At 37.5% G+C, this 20,196-nt stretch overlaps 1 protein-coding gene across 2 annotated transcripts; it reads left to right on the top strand.

Moving 5' to 3' along the window:
• Window positions 1-13: 13 nt before the first annotated feature.
• Window positions 14-19,457, top strand: LOC109796567 (protein ACTIVITY OF BC1 COMPLEX KINASE 8, chloroplastic). Of its 2 annotated transcripts, XR_002239655.3 has the most exons (22): window positions 14-533; window positions 627-762; window positions 3,289-3,455; window positions 9,145-9,265; window positions 9,366-9,466; window positions 9,804-9,902; window positions 10,760-10,870; window positions 10,958-11,037; window positions 11,168-11,237; window positions 13,551-13,624; window positions 13,738-13,807; window positions 13,916-14,004; window positions 14,896-15,020; window positions 15,916-15,996; window positions 16,077-16,137; window positions 16,244-16,298; window positions 16,383-16,481; window positions 16,596-16,685; window positions 17,629-17,688; window positions 17,799-17,926; window positions 18,479-18,539; window positions 18,944-19,457. XR_002239655.3 is itself a non-coding variant. In XM_020356233.3 (21 exons), the coding sequence occupies exons 1-20, from the start codon at window positions 120-122 to the stop codon at window positions 17,913-17,915; spliced, it is 2,220 nt and encodes a 739-aa protein (XP_020211822.1). In that variant the 5' UTR covers window positions 14-119; the 3' UTR covers window positions 17,916-17,926; window positions 18,944-19,457. The 2 variants fall into 2 exon arrangements, 1 of the variants encoding a protein (XP_020211822.1); XM_020356233.3 differs by lacking the exon at window positions 18,479-18,539.
• Window positions 19,458-20,196: the final 739 nt, after the last annotated feature.

The following is a 20,196-nucleotide window of genomic DNA, read 5'->3' as shown; positions in this document are numbered from 1 at the left end:
TACTCCACTTCCTCTTTGTCTTCTTCACTGTCGCATTGGGTCTTCCCTCTTACACGCCATGAAAATCACGCACACATTGTGATCCTGAATCAATCTCACTCTCTAGAACCTTCCGATTCATGGCTACGTCTTCTCCTCTCCCCTTACCCGAGCTCCACTTTCTCTCTCCACAAATCACCCCCAAACGCCGTATCTCACTCTCCAAACTTCCTTCCTCACCTTATTCCATTTCCCGCCACAACGCTTCTCTTCGCACTGCGCGAGTTCGCGCAATTAGAGAGGAACCTGCGTTGGCCGAGCGAGTCAACGACGTCGAATGGAGCGGAAACGGCGCTGCTGCGGAGTACGTTAACGGCGCCACTAACGGAAGCTTGGTGAAGTACGGTTACGAAAACGGAAGCGCAAATGGCGTTGCCGCGAAGGTGGTGGAAGTTGAAGCCTCCACGATGAGCGAGGATGGGAGGAAGAAAAGGTTGGAGGAGATTGGGAAAGAAGACGCGTGGTTTAAACAGACTGGGAATGGACAAGTTGAGGTTCGTCGTTTTGGTTATTTTGATTGCGTTTGAGTAAGTTCTGCTAGTTGAATTCAAATGAATAATGAAGTATGAACATGTGATTCTTTGCAGGTAGCAGTTGCTCCTGGGGGTCGTTGGAACAGGTTCAAGACTTACTCCACACTACAAAGAACCTTTGAAATATGGGGTTTTTTTGCCACGTTTATCTTTAAGGCTTGGCTGAACAACCAGAAGTTCTCTTATAAAGGTTCGTACACTGAAGGTTTTAATGATGTTTCCATCCATTGAAATCTGTCAGGATCATCTATATGTGGCTTATAGTTATGGCTTTGTTTGTGTTTTTCACATAACGTAGTGCGATTAAGCTTGAAGAAGCTTGTTTCTTCTCTAAACAAATTCCCCCCCCTACAATTATGTGTATGAACTATGAAGTGCTCGCGAATCTGCTGAGGTCATGCCCAGGAATTCTGATTACTTATTTTGGGGCATGTTGACTTTTCCAATAAAAATAGTCGTGGTTTATTCATATGCATCCATAGTAGGAGACGGGGAGTGATTGCTATCCGTTTGGATCCAAACTAAATGATTAAAAAAAGACACAATCATGACTCCTTACTGGTTGAGTTTCTAATATTATGTTAGTCCTGTGAGCTTTTGAGTGATTGTAATGATTCCTTACTGGTTGAATTTCTAGTAGGGATGTTGATATGTTATGTTATAGCTGGAAATGGAAAATTTATAGTCATATATGGAAACTAAATCAACCACTTAAGTAGAAAACAAGGTCTATGTGTTTTCTATGTTATTTTTCACCACTAACACCATGGAAGTTATCATGTTTTGTGATACTGTGGTGTCATGCTACTTAGTGCTAATATGTTATGATCATAATGTGCTACTGCTTACTTAGGTGTGTGTTTTCTTGAGTTTTTTTTATTTATTGGTGTGGTACTATATGCCTTTGAAACTACTTTATATCCCACTATGCAAAATTATGAATTCGAACTCTAGAAATTGGTGTGAATGTTGTGGTAGCTTAGTTGTGTTACCGTTGACTATTACTGCATTATCAACTCAAGTCCCAATTGCTGGCCAAAGCTTCAACATTAATCTCATTGGTTTTATGAATTTACATTACCATTCTTAGAAAAATTGTCCAAGCCTTATAAGAAATATATTAACCATAATTTCTGGTCAATGTATGATCTCAATACACCCCTTCACACCTAAGAGTGGACATATGGAATGTGAACAAATGTGGATGACCTGATAACAACGCTCCCTTACACATAAGTATAAACATCTAGAGGGTAGAAATATGGGTGACCCAATAACAATTTAGGATAGACTCTGATATTATTTTAGAATTTGGATTTAGTTCCTAACTCAACTCCTCAAAATTAGTTTAAGGTAAGGATTACTCAAGCTTTATAAGGATTAAATTGGTCATATCTCTAGTCAATATGAGACTAAACACACCCCCTCACACCCAACACAGCGAAGATGCTCCAAAGAAACTGCAATTAAGGCGGCTGGTTAGGGGTAACCACAACTAAGTTGACTTCCCAAAGCTTCCCCTCACACATAGGGCTATGGGCATGGGGTATGGAAATATGGGTGACCCGATAATGGATTTAGGATAAACTCTAATGTCATCTTAGAATTTGGACTTGGGGCTTAATTCAATTCCACAAAACTAACTTGCAAGGTGAAAATTGCATAAGCCTTATAAGGAATGCATTAGCCATATCTCTAATCAATCTGAGATCTCAACACACTCTTTCAAGCCTAGGATTGGACATTTGGAGTGTGGATAAATGTGGGTGATCCAATAACAACACCTCGTTATACCTAAGATTGGACATCTAGAGCATAGAAAAATATGGGTGACCCAATAACAAATATATGATAGGCTTTGGTACCATTCTAAATTTTGGGCTTAGGACTTAACTTAATCTTGCAAAATCAGCTTATAAGATGAAAATTGTCTAAACTTTACTGAGATTGCGTTCGCCATATCTTTGCTGATAGGGACTAAACACCTCCCTTGCATCCAACACAATAAAGTGCTCCAAAGAGGCCACAATTAAGCTCGGCTAGGGATGACTATAATTAGGCTGATTTTCCAACACACCTACTCATGCTTAGGATGAGTCTAGAGCATGGTAATGGGGGAGGCTTAATAATGGATCAAGGATAGATTCTAATACTAATTCTAATACTCAAAATTTAGGTTTAGGGCCTAACACAACTAAAACTAGCTTATAAGGTGAGAATTGTCTAATTATAAGGACTACATTAGTGATAGTATCTGTATTCAATGTAGACATATGGATGGCCTAAGAACATATTTAGAATAGGCTTTGATACCATCGTAAAATTTGGGCTTAGGTTTAACTCAACCCACAAAACCCATTTAAAGGTAAGGATTGTGTATATTTTATGAGGACTATATTGGCCTCTTCTCTAGTCAATGTCAGATTAAAATTAAACACCCTTACACCCAACACAATGAATGTGCTCCAAAGAGATCACAAATTAGGTGGGTTTGGAGTGACCATAATTAAGATGACTTTCCAACAACTGTCTTTTTCGTATTTTGGTCTTTTACAATGTTCTTTTATGATATTTATGATCAGCATCTGTTTAAAGCATATTCCTAATAACTACAACCAAAAAACCTGTTAATCTATCAAGTGTTTCTGTCTTGAATTTGATAAATTTGTAGGATGCCAATGTCTGTTTTTATTTGATCTGAAGATATTATTTGCAGGAGGAATGACTGAGGAAAAAATAACCTTAAGGCGAAAGGCCCTTGCCAAGTGGCTGAAGGAAAGCATTCTGAGATTAGGTCCTACATTCATCAAAATTGGCCAGCAGTTCTCCACTAGGGTGGACATTCTTCCTCAAGAATATGTTGACCAGTTGTCTGAACTTCAGGTAAATTAGAGTTTTCAACATAATTTATAAGATTATTTCCCTGCATTGAGGTATGTTGAACTTGCTTCTGTTACCCATGCATGTCTTGTTAAAAAAGAAAAAAGAAAAAAGAAAAAAAGTCTAATGTAGGTTTGTTTTTGATAGGAGACCTGTGGTTAAACAGGTCTATGTTAGGAGGGAAAAGGGGGACAGTTAGTTAATTTTGTAACTAACTGATGACAGTCAGGTAGGGACTGTTAAATTGTATAAATAGGAGGGAATAAGGGAGAAGAAGGGGGGGAAGAAGTATTGTATTTTGGGAGAGATAGGCACTCTCGAATTGCCTGATTCATTGTATTCTTTCTTTCTGTTGTGTTGACAGCAAGAACTCAAGAACAATAATACTACAATCTTTCGTTATTCTCAAATTCTCTCTTAATATCCAGTTGAGACCTATCAACTGGTATCAAAGCAGGTACGAAACAGAGGCGATCAAAGATGGAAAAGAAAATGGATTTTAGGTTGGAACAGGTGGAAAAGGGATTGCAAGACATACAGAAGCGCGCGGCTGAGGAAAGTGAATGGCGGCGTAACATCGAGGGGGCTATGCGCGAAATGTTGGTGCAGTTGAAGGAGATGAGAGTAACCATGGGAAGCAACGGCCGCGAAGGGGACGAAATTCATGGGGACCCAAGAGCGGAAAAGAAAGGGTGGATGTGGCGAAACCTGGAACTGCCGTTGTTCCAGGGGGAGGACGTGTTAGGATGGGTTGGGCAGATGGAGAGATATTTCCGATTGAAGGGGGTATTGGAGGACGAAAAAGTGGAGGTTGCATCAACTCAATTCATTAGAAGAAATTATGGATTTGGCCCTATTGATAGAGTCCCGAAATTCTATTCTCAGGAAGGAAGGGGGTGGATCGTCTGCCACTAATAACAGAGGGGGATGGAGCAAGAGGAACCTACGGTGACGAAGGAAGAAGGAAAAACAAATTGGCGGCGCATGACAGATGCGGAGTACCAAGACAGGAGGAGAAGAGGGATTTGCTTCCGATGTGAAGAGAAGTATGCACCGGGACATGTGTGCAAAAACAAGCAAATTCGAATAATGCTGTTAGAAGAAGGCGTGGTAGTGGAAGATGAAGAGGAGGAAATCCAATGGAGTGGTAAACCATCCACCACAACATTAGATTTTCGGAGCATGGTGGGAATGACTTCAAAACATTCTTTTAAATGCTGGGGGGAGATAGGTGATAATTCAGTTTTGGTTTTGGTGGATTGTGGGGCTTCCCACAACTTTATTTCTGATTCAGTGGTAAGGAAATTGGGGCTGGAGGTGGAGAGAACTGAACCGTATTGGGTGAAGGTAGGGGATGGGCACAGTGTGAAGGCGCAGGGCATGTGCTCAGGGTTGGAAATGGAGTTACAAGGGGTTCCGTTGAGGCAGAATTTCTATCTGTTCGCTTTGGATGGGGTTGACGTGATTTTAGGAATGGAATGGTTGAGGGGGCTGGGAGAAATTAAGGCTAATTTTGATAAATTAACCTTAAGGGTTAGAGTGGGAGGAGGGGTCTATCTAATCAAGGGGGACTCTTCTTTGAGTGTGTTGGAAGCACCCTTGAAAGGCACCCTCAAGCAACTGAAGGAGGAGGACGAAATCTATTGGGTGGAATGTTGTGTGGCAGAAACGGAGTCAGGGGAGAAGATGAGAGCCATTCCGGACAGTATTCAGAAACTCTTGGAGGAGTTTGAGGAGGTTTTCAGGGAACCCCAGGGACTACCCACGTCAAGAAGGCAAGACCATGCGATCAATTTGAAGGAGGGGGCGGAGATCCCTAACCTCAGACCATATAGGTATCCATATTATCAAAAAAATGAGATTGAAAAATTGGTGCAGGATATGCTGAGAACCGGAATTATCCGACCTAGCATCAGCCCTTATGCTAGTCCTATAATTTTGGTTAAAAAGAAGGATGGGAGTTGGAGGTTTTGTGTAGATTACAGGGTGCTAAATAAGGTAACTGTCCCAGATAAATTTCCAATTCCAGTTATTGATGAGTTGTTGGATGAACTAACCGGGGCCACTATATTTTCCAAATTGGATTTGAAATCGGGATATCACCAAATTCGGATGAGAGAGGAGGATATTCACAAGACGGCTTTTAGAACGCATGAAGGGCACTATGAATACTTGGTAATGCCTTTCGGCCTTACTAATGCACCCTCAACGTTCCAAGGGCTGATGAACGAAGTATTGAGGCCATTTTTGAGAAAGTTTGTTTTAGTATTTTTCGATGATATATTGGTGTATAGTAGGAATTTGGAAGAGCATCAATACCACTTAAGGCAGGTGCTGAATTTGTTAAAGGAAAATGTGTTGATGGTTAATGGAAAGAAGTGTGAGTTTGCAAGGCCTCAAATGGAGTATTTGGGTCATGTTATTTCGGTCAAGGGGGTGGCAGCTGACCCTTCCAAAGTAGAAGCCATGCTTAAGTGGCCTCAACCTACGAGTCTTAAAGGTTTGAGGGGGTTTCTGGGTCTGACCGGATATTATAGGCGATTTGTTCGTGGCTATGGGGTGATTTCTCGACCGCTGACTGAATTGTTAAAAAAGGAAGCATTCGTTTGGAGTGGGGAAGCCACCAAGGCTTTCGATGCACTAAAGCAGGCCATGGAATTACCAATTCTGGCCATACCAAATTTTTCCAAACAGTTTGTGGTAGAGTCAGATGCGTCCAGCAAAGGGATTGGGGCAGTGCTGCTTCAAGAGGGCAGACCTTTAGCCTTCATGAGCAAGGCACTTTCTGAAAAGGCCCAGAGCAAGTCAGTTTATGAAAGGGAACTGATGGCGATTGTGGTGACAGTTCAGAAATGGAGGCATTATTTGATGGGGAAGGAAGTTCACTATAAAGACTGATCAGAGGAGCCTCAAGTTTCTTACAGAGCAGAGGTTATTGGGAGAAGAGCATCACAAGTGGACGACCAAGTTATTGGGATTTGATTTCGAAATCCAATACAAACCAGGTTATGAGAATAAGGCGGCTGATGGGCTCTCAAGGCAGATGATGTATGCTGCCATATCAAGAGTGGAAATGGAGGAGTGGCGGAAATGGGAAGAAGAGTTTTTGGGGGATGCTGAAATGCAAGCATTAATACAGAAATTGGTCACAAACCCGGATACGGAAAAAGGGTATGAATTGAAGGAGGGAAAATTATTCTTCAAAGGCAAATTGGTTTTACCCCGACATTCGAGCAGGATTCCTCTTATCATCCAGGAGTTCCATGCTTCAGCGATGGGGGGGCATGCTGGAGTCTTCAGGACTTTCAAGAGAGTATCGGCTGCATTTTTCTGGAAGGGAATGAAGAAGGATATTGCCAAATTCGTAACTGAATGCCACGTTTGCCAAATTAATAAGTATCAGACGTTAGCGCCAGGGGGATTGCTGCAACCATTACCAATTCCGACACAAATATGGACTGACGTATCCATGGATTTCATTGGTGGACTCCCAAGAGCTTTAGGCAAGGATACCATTTTGGTGGTGGTAGACAGATTGTCCAAGTACGCTCATTTTTTACCCCTATCACACCCTTTTTCGGCACAAGAGGTGGCTCAAGTGTTCATTCAGGAAGTGGTGAGACTACATGGATTTCCGGAATCCATTGTAACGGACAGGGACAAATTGTTTTTGAGTCAGTTTTGGTCGGAGTTGTTTAAATCAGCAGGTACGAAATTGAAATATTCTTCTGCATATCACCCCCAGTCGGATGGACAGACAGAAGTGGTGAATAGGTGTTTGGAGGATTACTTGAGGTGTTTTGTAGGGGATAAACCCAAGCAATGGCCTAGATGGTTAGCTTGGGCAGAATTTTGTTTTAACACTCATTATAATCAGTCTTCGGGTATGACCCCATTCAAGGCTGTGTATGGAAGGGATCCTCCTGCGATTTTCAAAGCTCAAACTTTTCCTTCCAAGGTGGAAACTGTGAATGTAATGGCAGAAGAGAGAGACGGAATTTTGGAAGAGTTGAAAGCTAACATTGGAAAGGCGCAGCATAGGATGAAACAACAAGCAGATAAGAAAAGAAGAGATGTGAAATTTGAGGTGGGGAACTGGGTTTATCTGAAGGGCCAATCGTATAGGCTCAAATCGCTGGCGAAGAGGAGAAATGAGAAATTGAGTCCTAGATACTATGGTCCTTTTCAGGTAGTGGCTAAGGTGGGTGAGGTGGCTTACAAGTTGCAGTTACCAGAAAACAGCAGAATTCACTCAGTCTTTCATGTCAGCAAATTGAAGAAGGCAGTTCCACTAGAAAAACAAGTGCAGTCCCTTCCGGAAGACATTTCTGCAGACTGGGAATTGCAGCCACAGCCGGCGGAACTTTTGTCTTACAGGTACAACAGAACAGGAGAGTTAGAGGTGCTTATCCAATGGCACAACCTTCTGGATTGTGAAAACTCGTGGGAGACAGCAACCCAGATGCAGATTGCATTTCCACAATTCCACCTTGAGGACAAGGTGATTGCTAGAGGGGGGAGTATTGATAGGAGACCTGTGGTTAAACAGGTCTACGTTAGGAGGGAAAAGGGGGACAATTAGTTAATTTTGTAACTAACTGATGACAGTCAGGTAGGGACTGTTAAATTGTATAAATAGGAGGGAATAAGGGAGAAGAAGGGGGGGAAGAAGTATTGTATTTTGGGAGAGATAGGCACTCTCGAATTGCCTGATTCATTGTATTCTTTCTTTCTGTTGTGTTGACAGCAAGAACTCAAGAACAATAATACTACAATCTTTCGTTATTCTCAAATTCTCTCTTAATATCCAGTTGAGACCTATCAGTTTTCCATCTGTTTCTTTATGTAAGGGGCATGGGTTTCTAGTTATATTCTCGCATTCCATTTGCTTTTTCTTATTCTATTATGATCTCCTTTTATGCCTCACAGAGTATAAGATTATCAATGAAGTTTGAGGTAATTACATTGAGCTCCTTTAAGGTTAACAATCATTACACTTACACCTATAAATTATATCTATCTCCCTTGCACATCCATTGTTTTTGTTATTTTTAAAGATCATTTGTTATGATTTGTGCATAAAAAGGGGAAATATGTGTAATTTTCATTATTAAACAATGGGTATCAACAAGACTACAATATAAAATAGGGTAGGTCGTGCAATTTTTCAATCAAGAAGGGTGTAAGTGTGATTAGTGCTAAACTTAAGGAAGAAGAATGTAACTACCACTTAAAGTTTTTAATTTGTTAATCTTTTAATAATCTTAATCTAGTCAAGACTAACACTAGATGAAAGTTACACCTTCACTTTATTATGCAAAAATACTTTTCATTTCTTATCTTCTCAATTTGCACCTGTTCAATTTATGTGCATAAACGGAATGGCAAATGATATAGACACGTTTGTGATGTAATGTATTATGAGAAACAAACTTTCTTTTTATAAGATTGAATAGATTCATTTGTAATTCTTGTATTCTTGAGTTAAGACTTCCATCTTGCTCTTCTACTTTGGCAGCAAATGATAAAAATATAAAAGCTATTGAGAATGTTTCCCTTTGAATTCTGAAGCTGATGACAAGATGATCTTGATATAAAAATACATGTAAAAAAGCATAAAGCTGAAAGAGAAAAGAAAAATATTTAGATTGCATTTCTTTTGTGCCCAAGTCACTTCTTATTTTGGGTTCAGGATCAAGTTCCTCCATTTCCCTCAGAGACCTCTGTAGCTATTGTTGAAGAAGAGCTTGGAGCTCCTTTACGTGACATCTTTGATCAGTTTGATTATGAACCAATAGCTGCTGCAAGTCTTGGTAATCAATGTTTTACTTTGCATATTTTGTACTGTGATTCTAAGTTTCGTATTTGATGAGAAGACTGGCATTGTGAACTATTTTATTTTTCCTAACACAGGTCAGGTTCATCGTGCTAGATTAAAGGGACAAGAGGTTGTTATTAAAGTGCAAAGGCCTGGTCTCAAGGATCTTTTTGATATTGATCTTAAAAACCTGAGGGTCAGTGTTATAACTTAAGGCTTTTCTATAATGCTAATGGTGCTATCACTATGAGCAAATCTGATATAACTTTCAGATGAATTCATAATTCTCTCACATTTATTTTCTAATTTTTATTAACCTTCCAAGCTTGACAAGTCCTCTTAAAAATTTGTACATTATTAAATTGTTTCCCTTTTCCTTGCATACATTACTTTTTTGTCTGTATGGATAGGCACCTATACATTTAATTGTTTTCTTTATGAAGGTTTTTGGTAGCAAGACTTCCCATCCTCCAGATTTATTTTTTTTACAACTGCATAGAACACTGATACTAGTGTCTTTTCTTTTACCCCAGGTTATTGCTGAATATCTACAAAAATTTGATCCAAAATCAGATGGTGCAAAGAGGGATTGGGTTGCTATTTATGATGAATGTGCCTCTGTCTTATATCAGGTGATAATTTCCAGAAATTGGTTCATTCTTATGTTACTTGAGATTACTAAACTGAAGTAAGTAATTTGTCTAGTTCTCCATCATCTTGGTCTAATTCTGCTAAAAAGTGAAGTCCAAAAATAAGATTGTTGAGAAACACTACTTGTTTCGGGTTTGGGGTGCATGAGTGGGCCAAGAGACTTCTGTGAAATTGCATGTTAGGAAACCGAAGAAGCTCATTTGGTTCATGGAAGGAAGACTTTTATAGCAAAGATCCTAGAATTCTGAGGGCACAGACTAATTGAGACGGTCTTTTACTCAAACCAAAAAGTTAACTATATTTGAGTTGTTTGGAGAGAAGGGATAAGGTGGCTTGCAATGGTACTTCTTTATGACCTGGCTAGGCAATGTAGTAAATTGGGAAAATATATTTATGTTGTGCAGCTGTAATGCTTCGAAAAGAGGCATACTTGTTGGGTGTTCTGGATTTCATATTTTGTTAGATGTTTTTTAACTGCAAACTGTATAATTAATTTGCAAGTGTTACTGTGTTGGATTCTTGTTGATGTATAACTAAAGAGTTTCTTATGGCAATGTTGCTAAGATTCGGAAGACAGTAAGAAGTTTGAGAGAATTTATGCTTGCATGCATTACCAGCTGCTAGATCATAGTTTTGCATTGTCATAGATTGTTTATGTATAAGAAAACTAGATGTAAGAAAACCATCAATTTAATACAAATGTGGACTTTAGATCACTCAGAGTGGCCGGTCACGATTTAGTTCATGCTTGAGCTGTGAATCTGATTTTGTTTTGTTAAGATGTAAGCACATGTTCTCAGTGAATAGCATTTTCTGATCCTCCTGTTACTGAAAACAGGAGATTGATTACACCAAGGAGGCCACCAATGCAGAATTGTTTGCAAGTAACTTTAAGAACATGGATTATGTGAAAGTTCCTATAATCTACTGGGATTATACCACACCACAGGTTTGACCTTCATTGCACTGACATATGCCAAATGTAGTAATGCACATATTTCCCATTTTATGTCTGATATCTATGTTGTCAATGCAGATTCTTACAATGGAGTATGTTCCAGGGATTAAAATAAACAAAATACAAGCTTTAGATGAACTGGGTGTTGACCGCAAAAGGTTAGTAGAATTTTTATTTATTTGCTGGGCAAAATCACAATGAACATGTTAGATTGTTACCTTTTACTTTTGTGCATCTCTGTTGAGGAGGACATCTAACTTGATTCAAAGTGTTTGTTGTGTTCTACAGGTTAGGGAGATATGCTGTTGAGTCATACTTGGAACAAATTTTATCACATGGTTTCTTCCATGCTGACCCTGTAAGTTTACATTTTTAGAATTGATATCAGAGTTCTCTTTATATATTATGTTATATATGGATTGGCTATGTGGTAAATTGTATGGGATTGGTAAAGCCAAACCAAAAAGTTAAACTGTCTTTGAACTTTCTCTATGCTGCAACATTAGCATCTATTGTCAGAGCCATGAGATGTATGCTACTTGCGTTTTATGATTATTATTCTTTTGCAAGTCTGTTTGGTGGGGGGGCTTGTATTTTGACAATTTCAGGCTATGTGGTAAATTGTATGGTATTAGTAAAGCCAAAATGTTAACTGTCTTTGAACTTGCTCTTTGCTGCAATATTAGCATCTATTGTCTGAGCTATGAGATGTATGCTACTTCTGTTTTATGATGATTATTCTTTTGCAAGTCTGTTTGGTGTGGGGGCTTGTATTTTGACAATCGTAGGCTGTCTCTCTCATTGCCCTATAGTAACTGTTATATGTTAAGTAATCGCCTTCCCCCATGTGGCACCACTAAAATTGCTAATGCTAACTTTTGCTTTGATTGATGAGTGGGTCTTGCCATCAAGCTTCTCCATTTTGGGCAAGACTGTATATTTGTTTTTTGGAAACCTTTTTGTACATTTGCTACTTATTGGGGGATTTATATGACAATAAAAGCCTTATCTCACTAGGTGATAGGCATGGCAACGGGGCGGGGGCGGATTTTACGTTCCCCGCCCCCGTCCCCGCCCCCGATACCCGCTGGGGGTAAAATCTGGGTACCCATCCCCGCCTCCGGCGGGGTTCGGGTTTCCCCGCCCCGTCCTCGCCTCCGCTCCTATTTTTTTTCCTTCTTTTTTTTTTCTTTCTTTTTTTCTTTTAAACAAATATGAACAAATTTAAAAAAAAAATAAAAGAAAAGTAAAATAATTTAAATTTTTACATATAAATATTTCTAATTTTGGTTTATATATATAAAAATAATTTTTTAATTATATTATTAAGCGAGGCGGGGGCGGGGACGGGGCGGGTATTAACATCCCTGTCCCCGCCCCTGCCCCCGATTTTATCAACCGGGGAAAATCCGAACCCGATAAACACAGGTTTTCCCTGTCCAAATCGGGGCGGGTTCGGGCTGGTACTCACGGGGCGGGTTAGATTGCCATGCCGACTAGATGAGGTCAGCTAGATGGATCACAATTTCCTTTAATGTCTTGGTCAAAGATCAACTTTCAAGGATATTATTCTCCGTGAACTACCTCTTAACAATTTTCTTCAATGTATTTCACTAGGCTTATTTGGAGATGAATGCCTTGTATCAATCCTACTTGTCCTGAGCTTGTAGGTCACAAGGTTAATTAATGTAACCATTCTGGTAGAGTGTTATCTGACTAGGGTTGGGCCACCCAAGCCCAAGCCCCAAGGGCAAAGCCAAACTGGCAAATAGTTCTAAATGACTTACAAGTCTCCTTTTTCATCAGTTCATGGCATAAGTTAATATCTAAAGATGCTTTGGTTTGGTATGTCAAATTTGTGACATATCAATTTTCTCTTCAATTGATTTTTTTTTTCTTAGATAGATGCATAGTTAAAATTTCAAAACAAGAGTAGATGTATTATAAAATTTCAAAAACGAGTATATTTATAAATTGCTAAAGGGCTTGTAGAAATATTTAAAATCTATAGTTATGTTTAATGTAAGAAGCTTTGTATTCATTGAATAAAATCTTTCTATTAATATGACAACTTATAAATATATCAGCAAATAAAAATGCTCTACTGTTAGGTTGCTTTTTTCTTAGATGAAAATACTTTATCTTAGATTCCCTGACCAGTTATAAAAAGTTAACCATAACCATAATTAACCGATTTTATAATAAATGTTTAATTAAATTAAAAAAGTTATAAAAATTAATCATATATGATAAGCGGATATTATAACCATAACCATAATTTAGTAAGTTTGATGCTTGATCTGATTTAGTAATTCTATCTGTTAGTATTATTTCACTGTATTTATGTATGAAAAAATGAATACAAGAGCAGAAGCTCCCATTTCCCTAAGGTCAGAGATCGCTCTCTCTGGCCCCAACAATTTTGTTACAATCTTGCATACCCCCTTCCCCTCCTTTCTTTTCCTATTTAACAGCACTCCTGTTTTCTCTATCCATAACTAACTCACCCCCTTCCCATCTCAGATCCTGCCTAAAACAAAGTTAAGGGCCCTGATTGGTTTGGTGTATGGGTATAAACTAAAAGGGGTTTAGGGGTCTTGGGGCCCACAGATATTGGATACCTATCAGATGCTCTTGTGATAACCAATAGGTGTTTATATTGTCCCTGCAGCATCCTGGAAACATTGCAGTTGATGATGTCAATGGTGGAAGATTGATCTTCTATGATTTTGGAATGATGGGGAGGTATGTTATTTGTCTTCTATGGCTATTTCAAATATGAATTCACCAGCTGCACATACTTTAAGCTTTGTGAGATGGTTTTCTTTTACAACCATGTTTGGTATTGCACCTTACAGTATCAGTCCAAACATTCGAGAAGGTTTGCTTGAAGCATTTTATGGAGTTTATGAGAAAAACCCAGACAAGGTAGACCCTTTACATGAATGGTGTTGAATATTAATATGAAACTGTACCATAATATCACATTCTTAACTCTTGAATACTTACTAAATGAAGCTTGAGTTCTGGTATTAGGTCCTACAAGCAATGATTCAAATGGGAGTTCTTGTCCCCACTGGAGATATGACTGCAGTTAGAAGAACAGCACAATTCTTCCTTAACAGGTATTTCAATATAGTGGGAGTAACGGTGATATTTCAACGAGTTATTATTATATGGAAAAGTACAAGGGCTGTAACTCGTAAATTGTTTATTGCAATACCCATTACAATGCAGAAACCACTTAAAAGTGTCCTAATATAAAGAACTAAGTCAAAACATTTCATTTTGAAAAATGACAGGTTTTGCAGATTCAATATATTTCTTTAGTGAACCACTAGGGTTGGCCTAATGGTAGGGGGTTGGAATAGTAATAGTTTGTATAGAGTCTTAGGTTTGAACCCTGGTACCATCATTGTAATTCCAATGGATGAGAAAAAAGATATATTTCTTTAGATAGTAGGTATTTGTTTGATTTGTTTCATTTATACCTGTCATGTGCATTGCTTGTCGAATGGGGTTTGTGCAAAAGCACACTTGTTTCCTGATTTGTTATGATGTTAGAAATATAATATCTATCTGAGCTTTTTTAGTCCACATTTCTGATCAGTTTTGGATTTGTTAGGGTTTTTTTTTGTTGGTCACTAATCTTGTTTGGGACATTAGAGTAATTAGAGGGGGTTGGTTAGATAAGTAAATAAGAGGATGTTTGGGAAATGGCTCTATTCTGTTCTGTTATTGTTTGGGAAACTGCACGTTAGTGCCTCTAATGTAGAAGTGGAAACCCTTGGAAGGAGAGTCTTGACCTTAAGTTCTTTGTTTGTAATTCAATAAACACTGATAAAATAATCTTTCCTTTTCTTTCTCTTTGTTTTCTGTTTATTTCTCTCTCCCCGAAACCTCAACCAATTTCTGGATTCTAACAATCTTTAATTCAAGAACAACTTAGGGTACTGAATAGTTATGTTTGAAACATACTGAAATCTCTGACCTTGAATTAATTTTATCTTCTACAGTTTTGAAGAGCGCCTGGCTGCTCAAAGGCGAGAGAGAGAGGAAGCAACAACTGAACTTGGATTTAAAAAACCATTAAGCAAGGAGGAAAAAATAAAGAAGAAGAAACAACGCCTGGCTGCTATTGGTAATGCACCTGGTGTAACTGAATGCATATTTAAGTTTAGGCTATGTAAATGTGTGCTTGACAAGTATTATTGTTGATTTGTCTGCCATATGTGAAGATAGAAAATGGGTGTTTTGGGAAGAATATTAAAATGCAAGTCATTTCCTACCCAGCTGCAATATTTTATGTCATTAAAATTTTATGGATGTTGGCTCAATTGTTAAATTGTATGCACTATGCAGTAGCATACAAAAAGGTGAAAATTGAAAAGTCATGTGTAGTCTGTGTGTGTGTATATATAAAGGGATTTACTCCAAGAGTAACTCTTAGACCTGGTAGTTGGTAGAGTTATTTCACTCAATAATTCATGGTCTACATTGAATTTCAATAATTTGACAATTAAATTAAAAGTTTAGATCAAGTTTACAATTTTTTACAAAATTTGAAAACTATTTGATTCATAAAAACATATACGTTAAATTGAATGTATATAACGAAGTATCAAATAATTTTCAAATTTTGTAAATTTGATCTATTCATTAAGAATTTTTAATTTAATGGTTAAATCATTGAAATTCAATATAAACTATGAGTTATTGAGTAGAGTAATTCTACTAAAAGTTACTATTGGAATAAGTGGATCTCTCCCTTTTATATATATATATATATATATATATAAATATTGTTTTAACTTTTGCTTGGTTTTACCTGATTGGTTGAAGTGATTTTGTTTGTGAAGTTTGGCATCATTTGCCTCAACTATAAGAATTATGTCTTGCATCCAAACATCCAGTACTTAAACTTATTGAATATTATTTTCCACTAGTTTTATAATAGTATGCAACCCATGGACTTATTGTTTGTTTGCTTTGAAAAAGGGATGTATGATGATACCCAGCTGTCTTGCTTTTAACAGGTGAAGATTTATTATCTATTGCTGGTGACCAGCCCTTCCGATTTCCTGCTACATTCACATTTGTTGTTAGAGCCTTCTCAGGTAAATGTAAATAAGTTTAATGCATAAATTAGCATATCTTATGCATGTGGTTGTAAGACAAATCAATTTTGTCTCTGCAGTGTTGGATGGCATTGGAAAGGGGCTCGACCCACGTTTTGACATTACCGAGATTGCCAAACCGTAAATATTGTCTTCATAATTTTCAATTTTTGAGTTATTTTCAATTATTCATGTTAAATTTATATGTTTTACATCTCTAACACAACTAGCTTTCCTGGCCTTGTAGTTATGCCTTGGAGTTGCTAAGGTTTCGTGAAGCTGGGGTTGAAGTTGTCCTAAAGGTAGTCACAATTCACAAACATGTTCTACTGTAATTCTGTCAATATTATGATTTCTTCCTCTCATATCTCTCTCGTGACATACAGGACTTCAGGAAGAGATGGGATAGACAATCTCAAGCATTTTACAACTTATTCAGACAGGCTGATAGGGTTGATAAGCTTGCTGATATTATCCAAAGACTGGTATTTCCCTGATTTTCAGATATAGTTCAAGTTATTTATTTGATTCATACCTGTTGTTTGTTTTGAACTTTTGGTATTGTAGATCACTGCATAGTATACTTAATTTTTCCACAGGAGCAAGGTGATCTAAAGCTCCGAGTTCGAACATTGGAATCTGAAAGGGCATTCCAACGTGTTGCTGCAGTCCAGAAGACTATAGGGAATGTGAGTCAAGCTGACATTGTGACGTATTTAAATTATAAAGTTTACTTGTTACATCAATTTGGTTAAAGTTTGTTCTACTGCCTTTAAAACATGTAGTTGTCATTCTTTGTGGGTTTGCTTGGGCCTCAAATTTATTATCTACTGTAAGACGCTCTAGGCTCAGTTGGCTGTTGTATGGTCACTCTTGCACAGTCGTCTTATGGAAATGAGAATGGGTATTTTCATGTGGTGTCAATACAGTACTATATATCAATAATGTATTAAATAAACTTATATGTGTGCCTGTATATGAATATAGCACTCATTTATCAGTTTTTTTTTTATATATATTTTTTTACTTTTTGTGTCTACTTTTCTGATTGCCCATGCATCCATATATGTTCTATATTGCAAAGATGTGTCTGTATGATGTCCACCTTTTAACATACTTGTAATCAAAATGACAAAATCTTAATATTTCTATTTCTCCCATGGATTTTAAACGAGTGATGGGTTTGTGTAATTTGTTGTTGACTGTTGATACAATTTCATGCTTTTATGCATGGAACTATTGCAAGCCTTGAATGTTTTTTGAATCCTTGTTCTCATTAATGGATAATATTATTATAGGAGTGGCTTGGAAAACTTGTTGGGATGATATTGGGTCTGTTTGCTTCCTGTTTTAAAACCTCTTTTCTCTTTCTAAAATTAGAAAAATAAATAATAAAAATCTTGTTTGACAAGAGTAATAAAAAACCAGAACGTCTCTAGGTTGATTTGGTTTTCTACTTTCAGTTTCCTATTACTCATGTTCTTCTTTTCATCTTCACACCTTCCTCCCTGGTTGTACTATCTAAAAATCAATATTTAAAAGCTGTTTTATAATTATTTTTTAAAAAATTCAAAAACAAAAACACAATCAAACACACCCTTGTATTTATGATACCTTTTTGTCAACTAACAGGCAGTAGCTGCTGGGAGCCTAATAAATCTTGCAACAGTTTTGTATCTCAATTCAATTCGTGTAAGTTGTTCCCACTTCCCATCCTGCATCTCTTTTTTACTGGCAATGATTATAAAGTCAATTGATTATCTGAATGATGTAATTCCTCATTCCCGGGTTATCTTTTTCAGGTGCCTGCCATTGCTGCTTATATCTTTTGTGTAATCTTTGGTTTTCAAGTGCTCTTGGGCATTGTAAAGGTCAAGAAGCTAGATGAACGGGAACGATTGATAACAGGGACTGCATAGGCCACTACATGGTGAATTTTGCTTTACTTTTATAAAAATGTTCTACACTTGATATGTTCAAATTATTATGTCATGCAAGAATGTTTATAAGATGATGAAAATGATTATTTAGTAATTTTCTGCCACGAAAGTTATTTCCCCAGTTTTTGACACTAAGCATGCATGTTGTAATATTTTAGAGCTGAGAAAATGTCACATGATGGCATCACCCGAGTATTATTGTATCAAGTATAGCACCTTCCAACCGGGCTTAGTCTTTTGCTAATATGATCAATTTCTTGTGTGTACTCTTCTGGTACTTATCAAAATAGAACAACAAAGGAAAGGAAGCAACTGGTAATACTAGTAACAGTTTTACCCATTCCTCTATACTTCTCTTTTTCCTTTTTTCAATGTTTTAGTGTCATGAGAGCTTTTGACTTAATTGTTATCATAGAATACATGTTCTCTATGCCATCCTGGAGGGAAATAAAATGATCTTTATGCAAGTGAATGTTGGACATAATTAAACGACTCTTACAAATTCAAATTCTAATGTATATCCCTGTTAATTTTTTGTCTAGGTATATGGATGTGGTTCTGTCCATTCCAGTGTCTGTAGCATAGTACATTAGGAGGCTTTTGGTATGTTGTTGTACTTTCTCGGTTTCTCCTTGGTGTGTAAGATACTGGTCATCTCAAACATAAGCTAACTTGAGAAACCTTGTGTTTGTTTGGTATGATAATTTAATATAATTTACCCTACCATGTGAAAATCCTTGCGTTCCTAGTATCATATATTTTCATGTCCTATGATGCTTGCATACCTATTTGGTATGCAAGCATCCCAGCTAGTGACAATCTTACTTTCTAGCATGAAAGTACTGAAGTGTAGAGTTAGTTATATTATATATATAACTCAGATGCAAGTATAGGGTGTTAAGGATACTTGAGGTGTAGATGGTTTGGTATTTAAAAGTAATACTTTACTGTGCTTGTAGGTCTTTGTGATGTCCTATATTTATTCGTTTTGCTTGGGCTTATTTCAGATTTAAGACCGAGAAATAGTACATGTTAAGGTCATGGTTACAAGTCAACCTCCAGAGCATGAAAAGGAGTATATGACCTTGGGAGCTGATAGAAAGCAATACCCAACATTAAGGAAATCTACATCAAGTACAAAAATTCCAATTAGCAAATGATGGGGGCTTTTTGTATTCACCTGTTCCTGTTATTAAGAAGATTGTGCTCTGCGATGGCCAATTGGCATGGAGCCACATTTTTGTCACACCCTCCCCCTCATAAAATAAATATATTCAAGTCAATGCCGCATAGTAACTTGTATAGGCATGATGTAGAGTTTGTATATTAACAAATACATTCCACGCTTGTATTGAACTGAATTGCTGTCAAAATTCTAGCTAGTTTTTTCTGACTATGTAACACGACTCTTGTAATTACTACTATATGGTATGATGCAGCTTCCAACAAAAATTTGAAGGGGAAGCTTTGCCCGAAATTGACTTCCATTGATTTGTTCAATAAATAAGTTGGTATGTGTCATCGATGTGCGTGTTGGATTTAAATTGCACAGATCAAACGACAGGTTTTTCTAGGTGGTTATGCAAGTAATACGAGTTTCATATCCTGAACGCCTTACTGCATGATCATGGTTGTGCGCAGAGTGTATTGAATTCACGTTGTCTGTTTCACAGCCTCCAATGTCTTTATTTTCTGCTGTTTGCTATTTTGTCACTCTGGTTGTCCATTGGAAGAAATTAATTATTCTCTTTTGTCTAGACTAGTGTTTCATCTAGGCCCTTCTCCGAAGTATCAATATGTTAACATATACATAATTAACGTCGCATATGATGTGAGGACCTAATACGCCAAGAATAGCAATAAAAGTGATAAGGATGGAGCGGAATATGTTAAGGGAATCCCATATGGTAGATGGCTTGCAGTCTTCGTGAAGGACGGCAATTTATTATGGTACCCACATGGGCATGTTCTGTTATCTCCATGTGTCTCTCTCCAAACGAGAATTTTCGATCTCGAAATAAACTCATTTGACTTTGGTCTCTGGAACTTGGGTAATTGGGCTGTACTAAGGGTGGTCTATTATTCTCCTTAAACACCATTTTCAAATTAAGATTCTCAAAATGACAGTGGTTTTGTTTCTGTAAACAGAACCCAAGTGAGAAGGCGTGCGTCGTATTACTATAAATCAAATAAATGTCAACTTCAACAAGTATGTCGGCAACTGATTAAGATAAATTATTTTTCTTGTCATATTCACTGA

This window comes from Cajanus cajan, chromosome 6 (assembly GCF_000230855.2).
Source record: "Cajanus cajan strain Asha chromosome 6, NIPB_CcT2T_4, whole genome shotgun sequence".
NCBI lineage: Eukaryota > Viridiplantae > Streptophyta > Magnoliopsida > Fabales > Fabaceae > Cajanus > Cajanus cajan.
This window is presented reverse-complemented; position numbering and strand designations above follow the sequence as displayed.

Excerpts from the sequence above, each read along its gene's own strand:
- LOC109796567 (XM_020356233.3), top strand. The coding sequence starts at position 120 with ATGGCTACGTCTTCTCCTCTCCCCTTACCCGAGCTCCACTTTCTCTCT. Across the intron at positions 14,005-14,895 it reads GCACAATTCTTCCTTAACAG|TTTTGAAGAGCGCCTGGCTG; the intron begins GTATTTCAATAT and ends TATCTTCTACAG. Across the intron at positions 15,021-15,915 it reads ACAACGCCTGGCTGCTATTG|GTGAAGATTTATTATCTATT; the intron begins GTAATGCACCTG and ends TGCTTTTAACAG.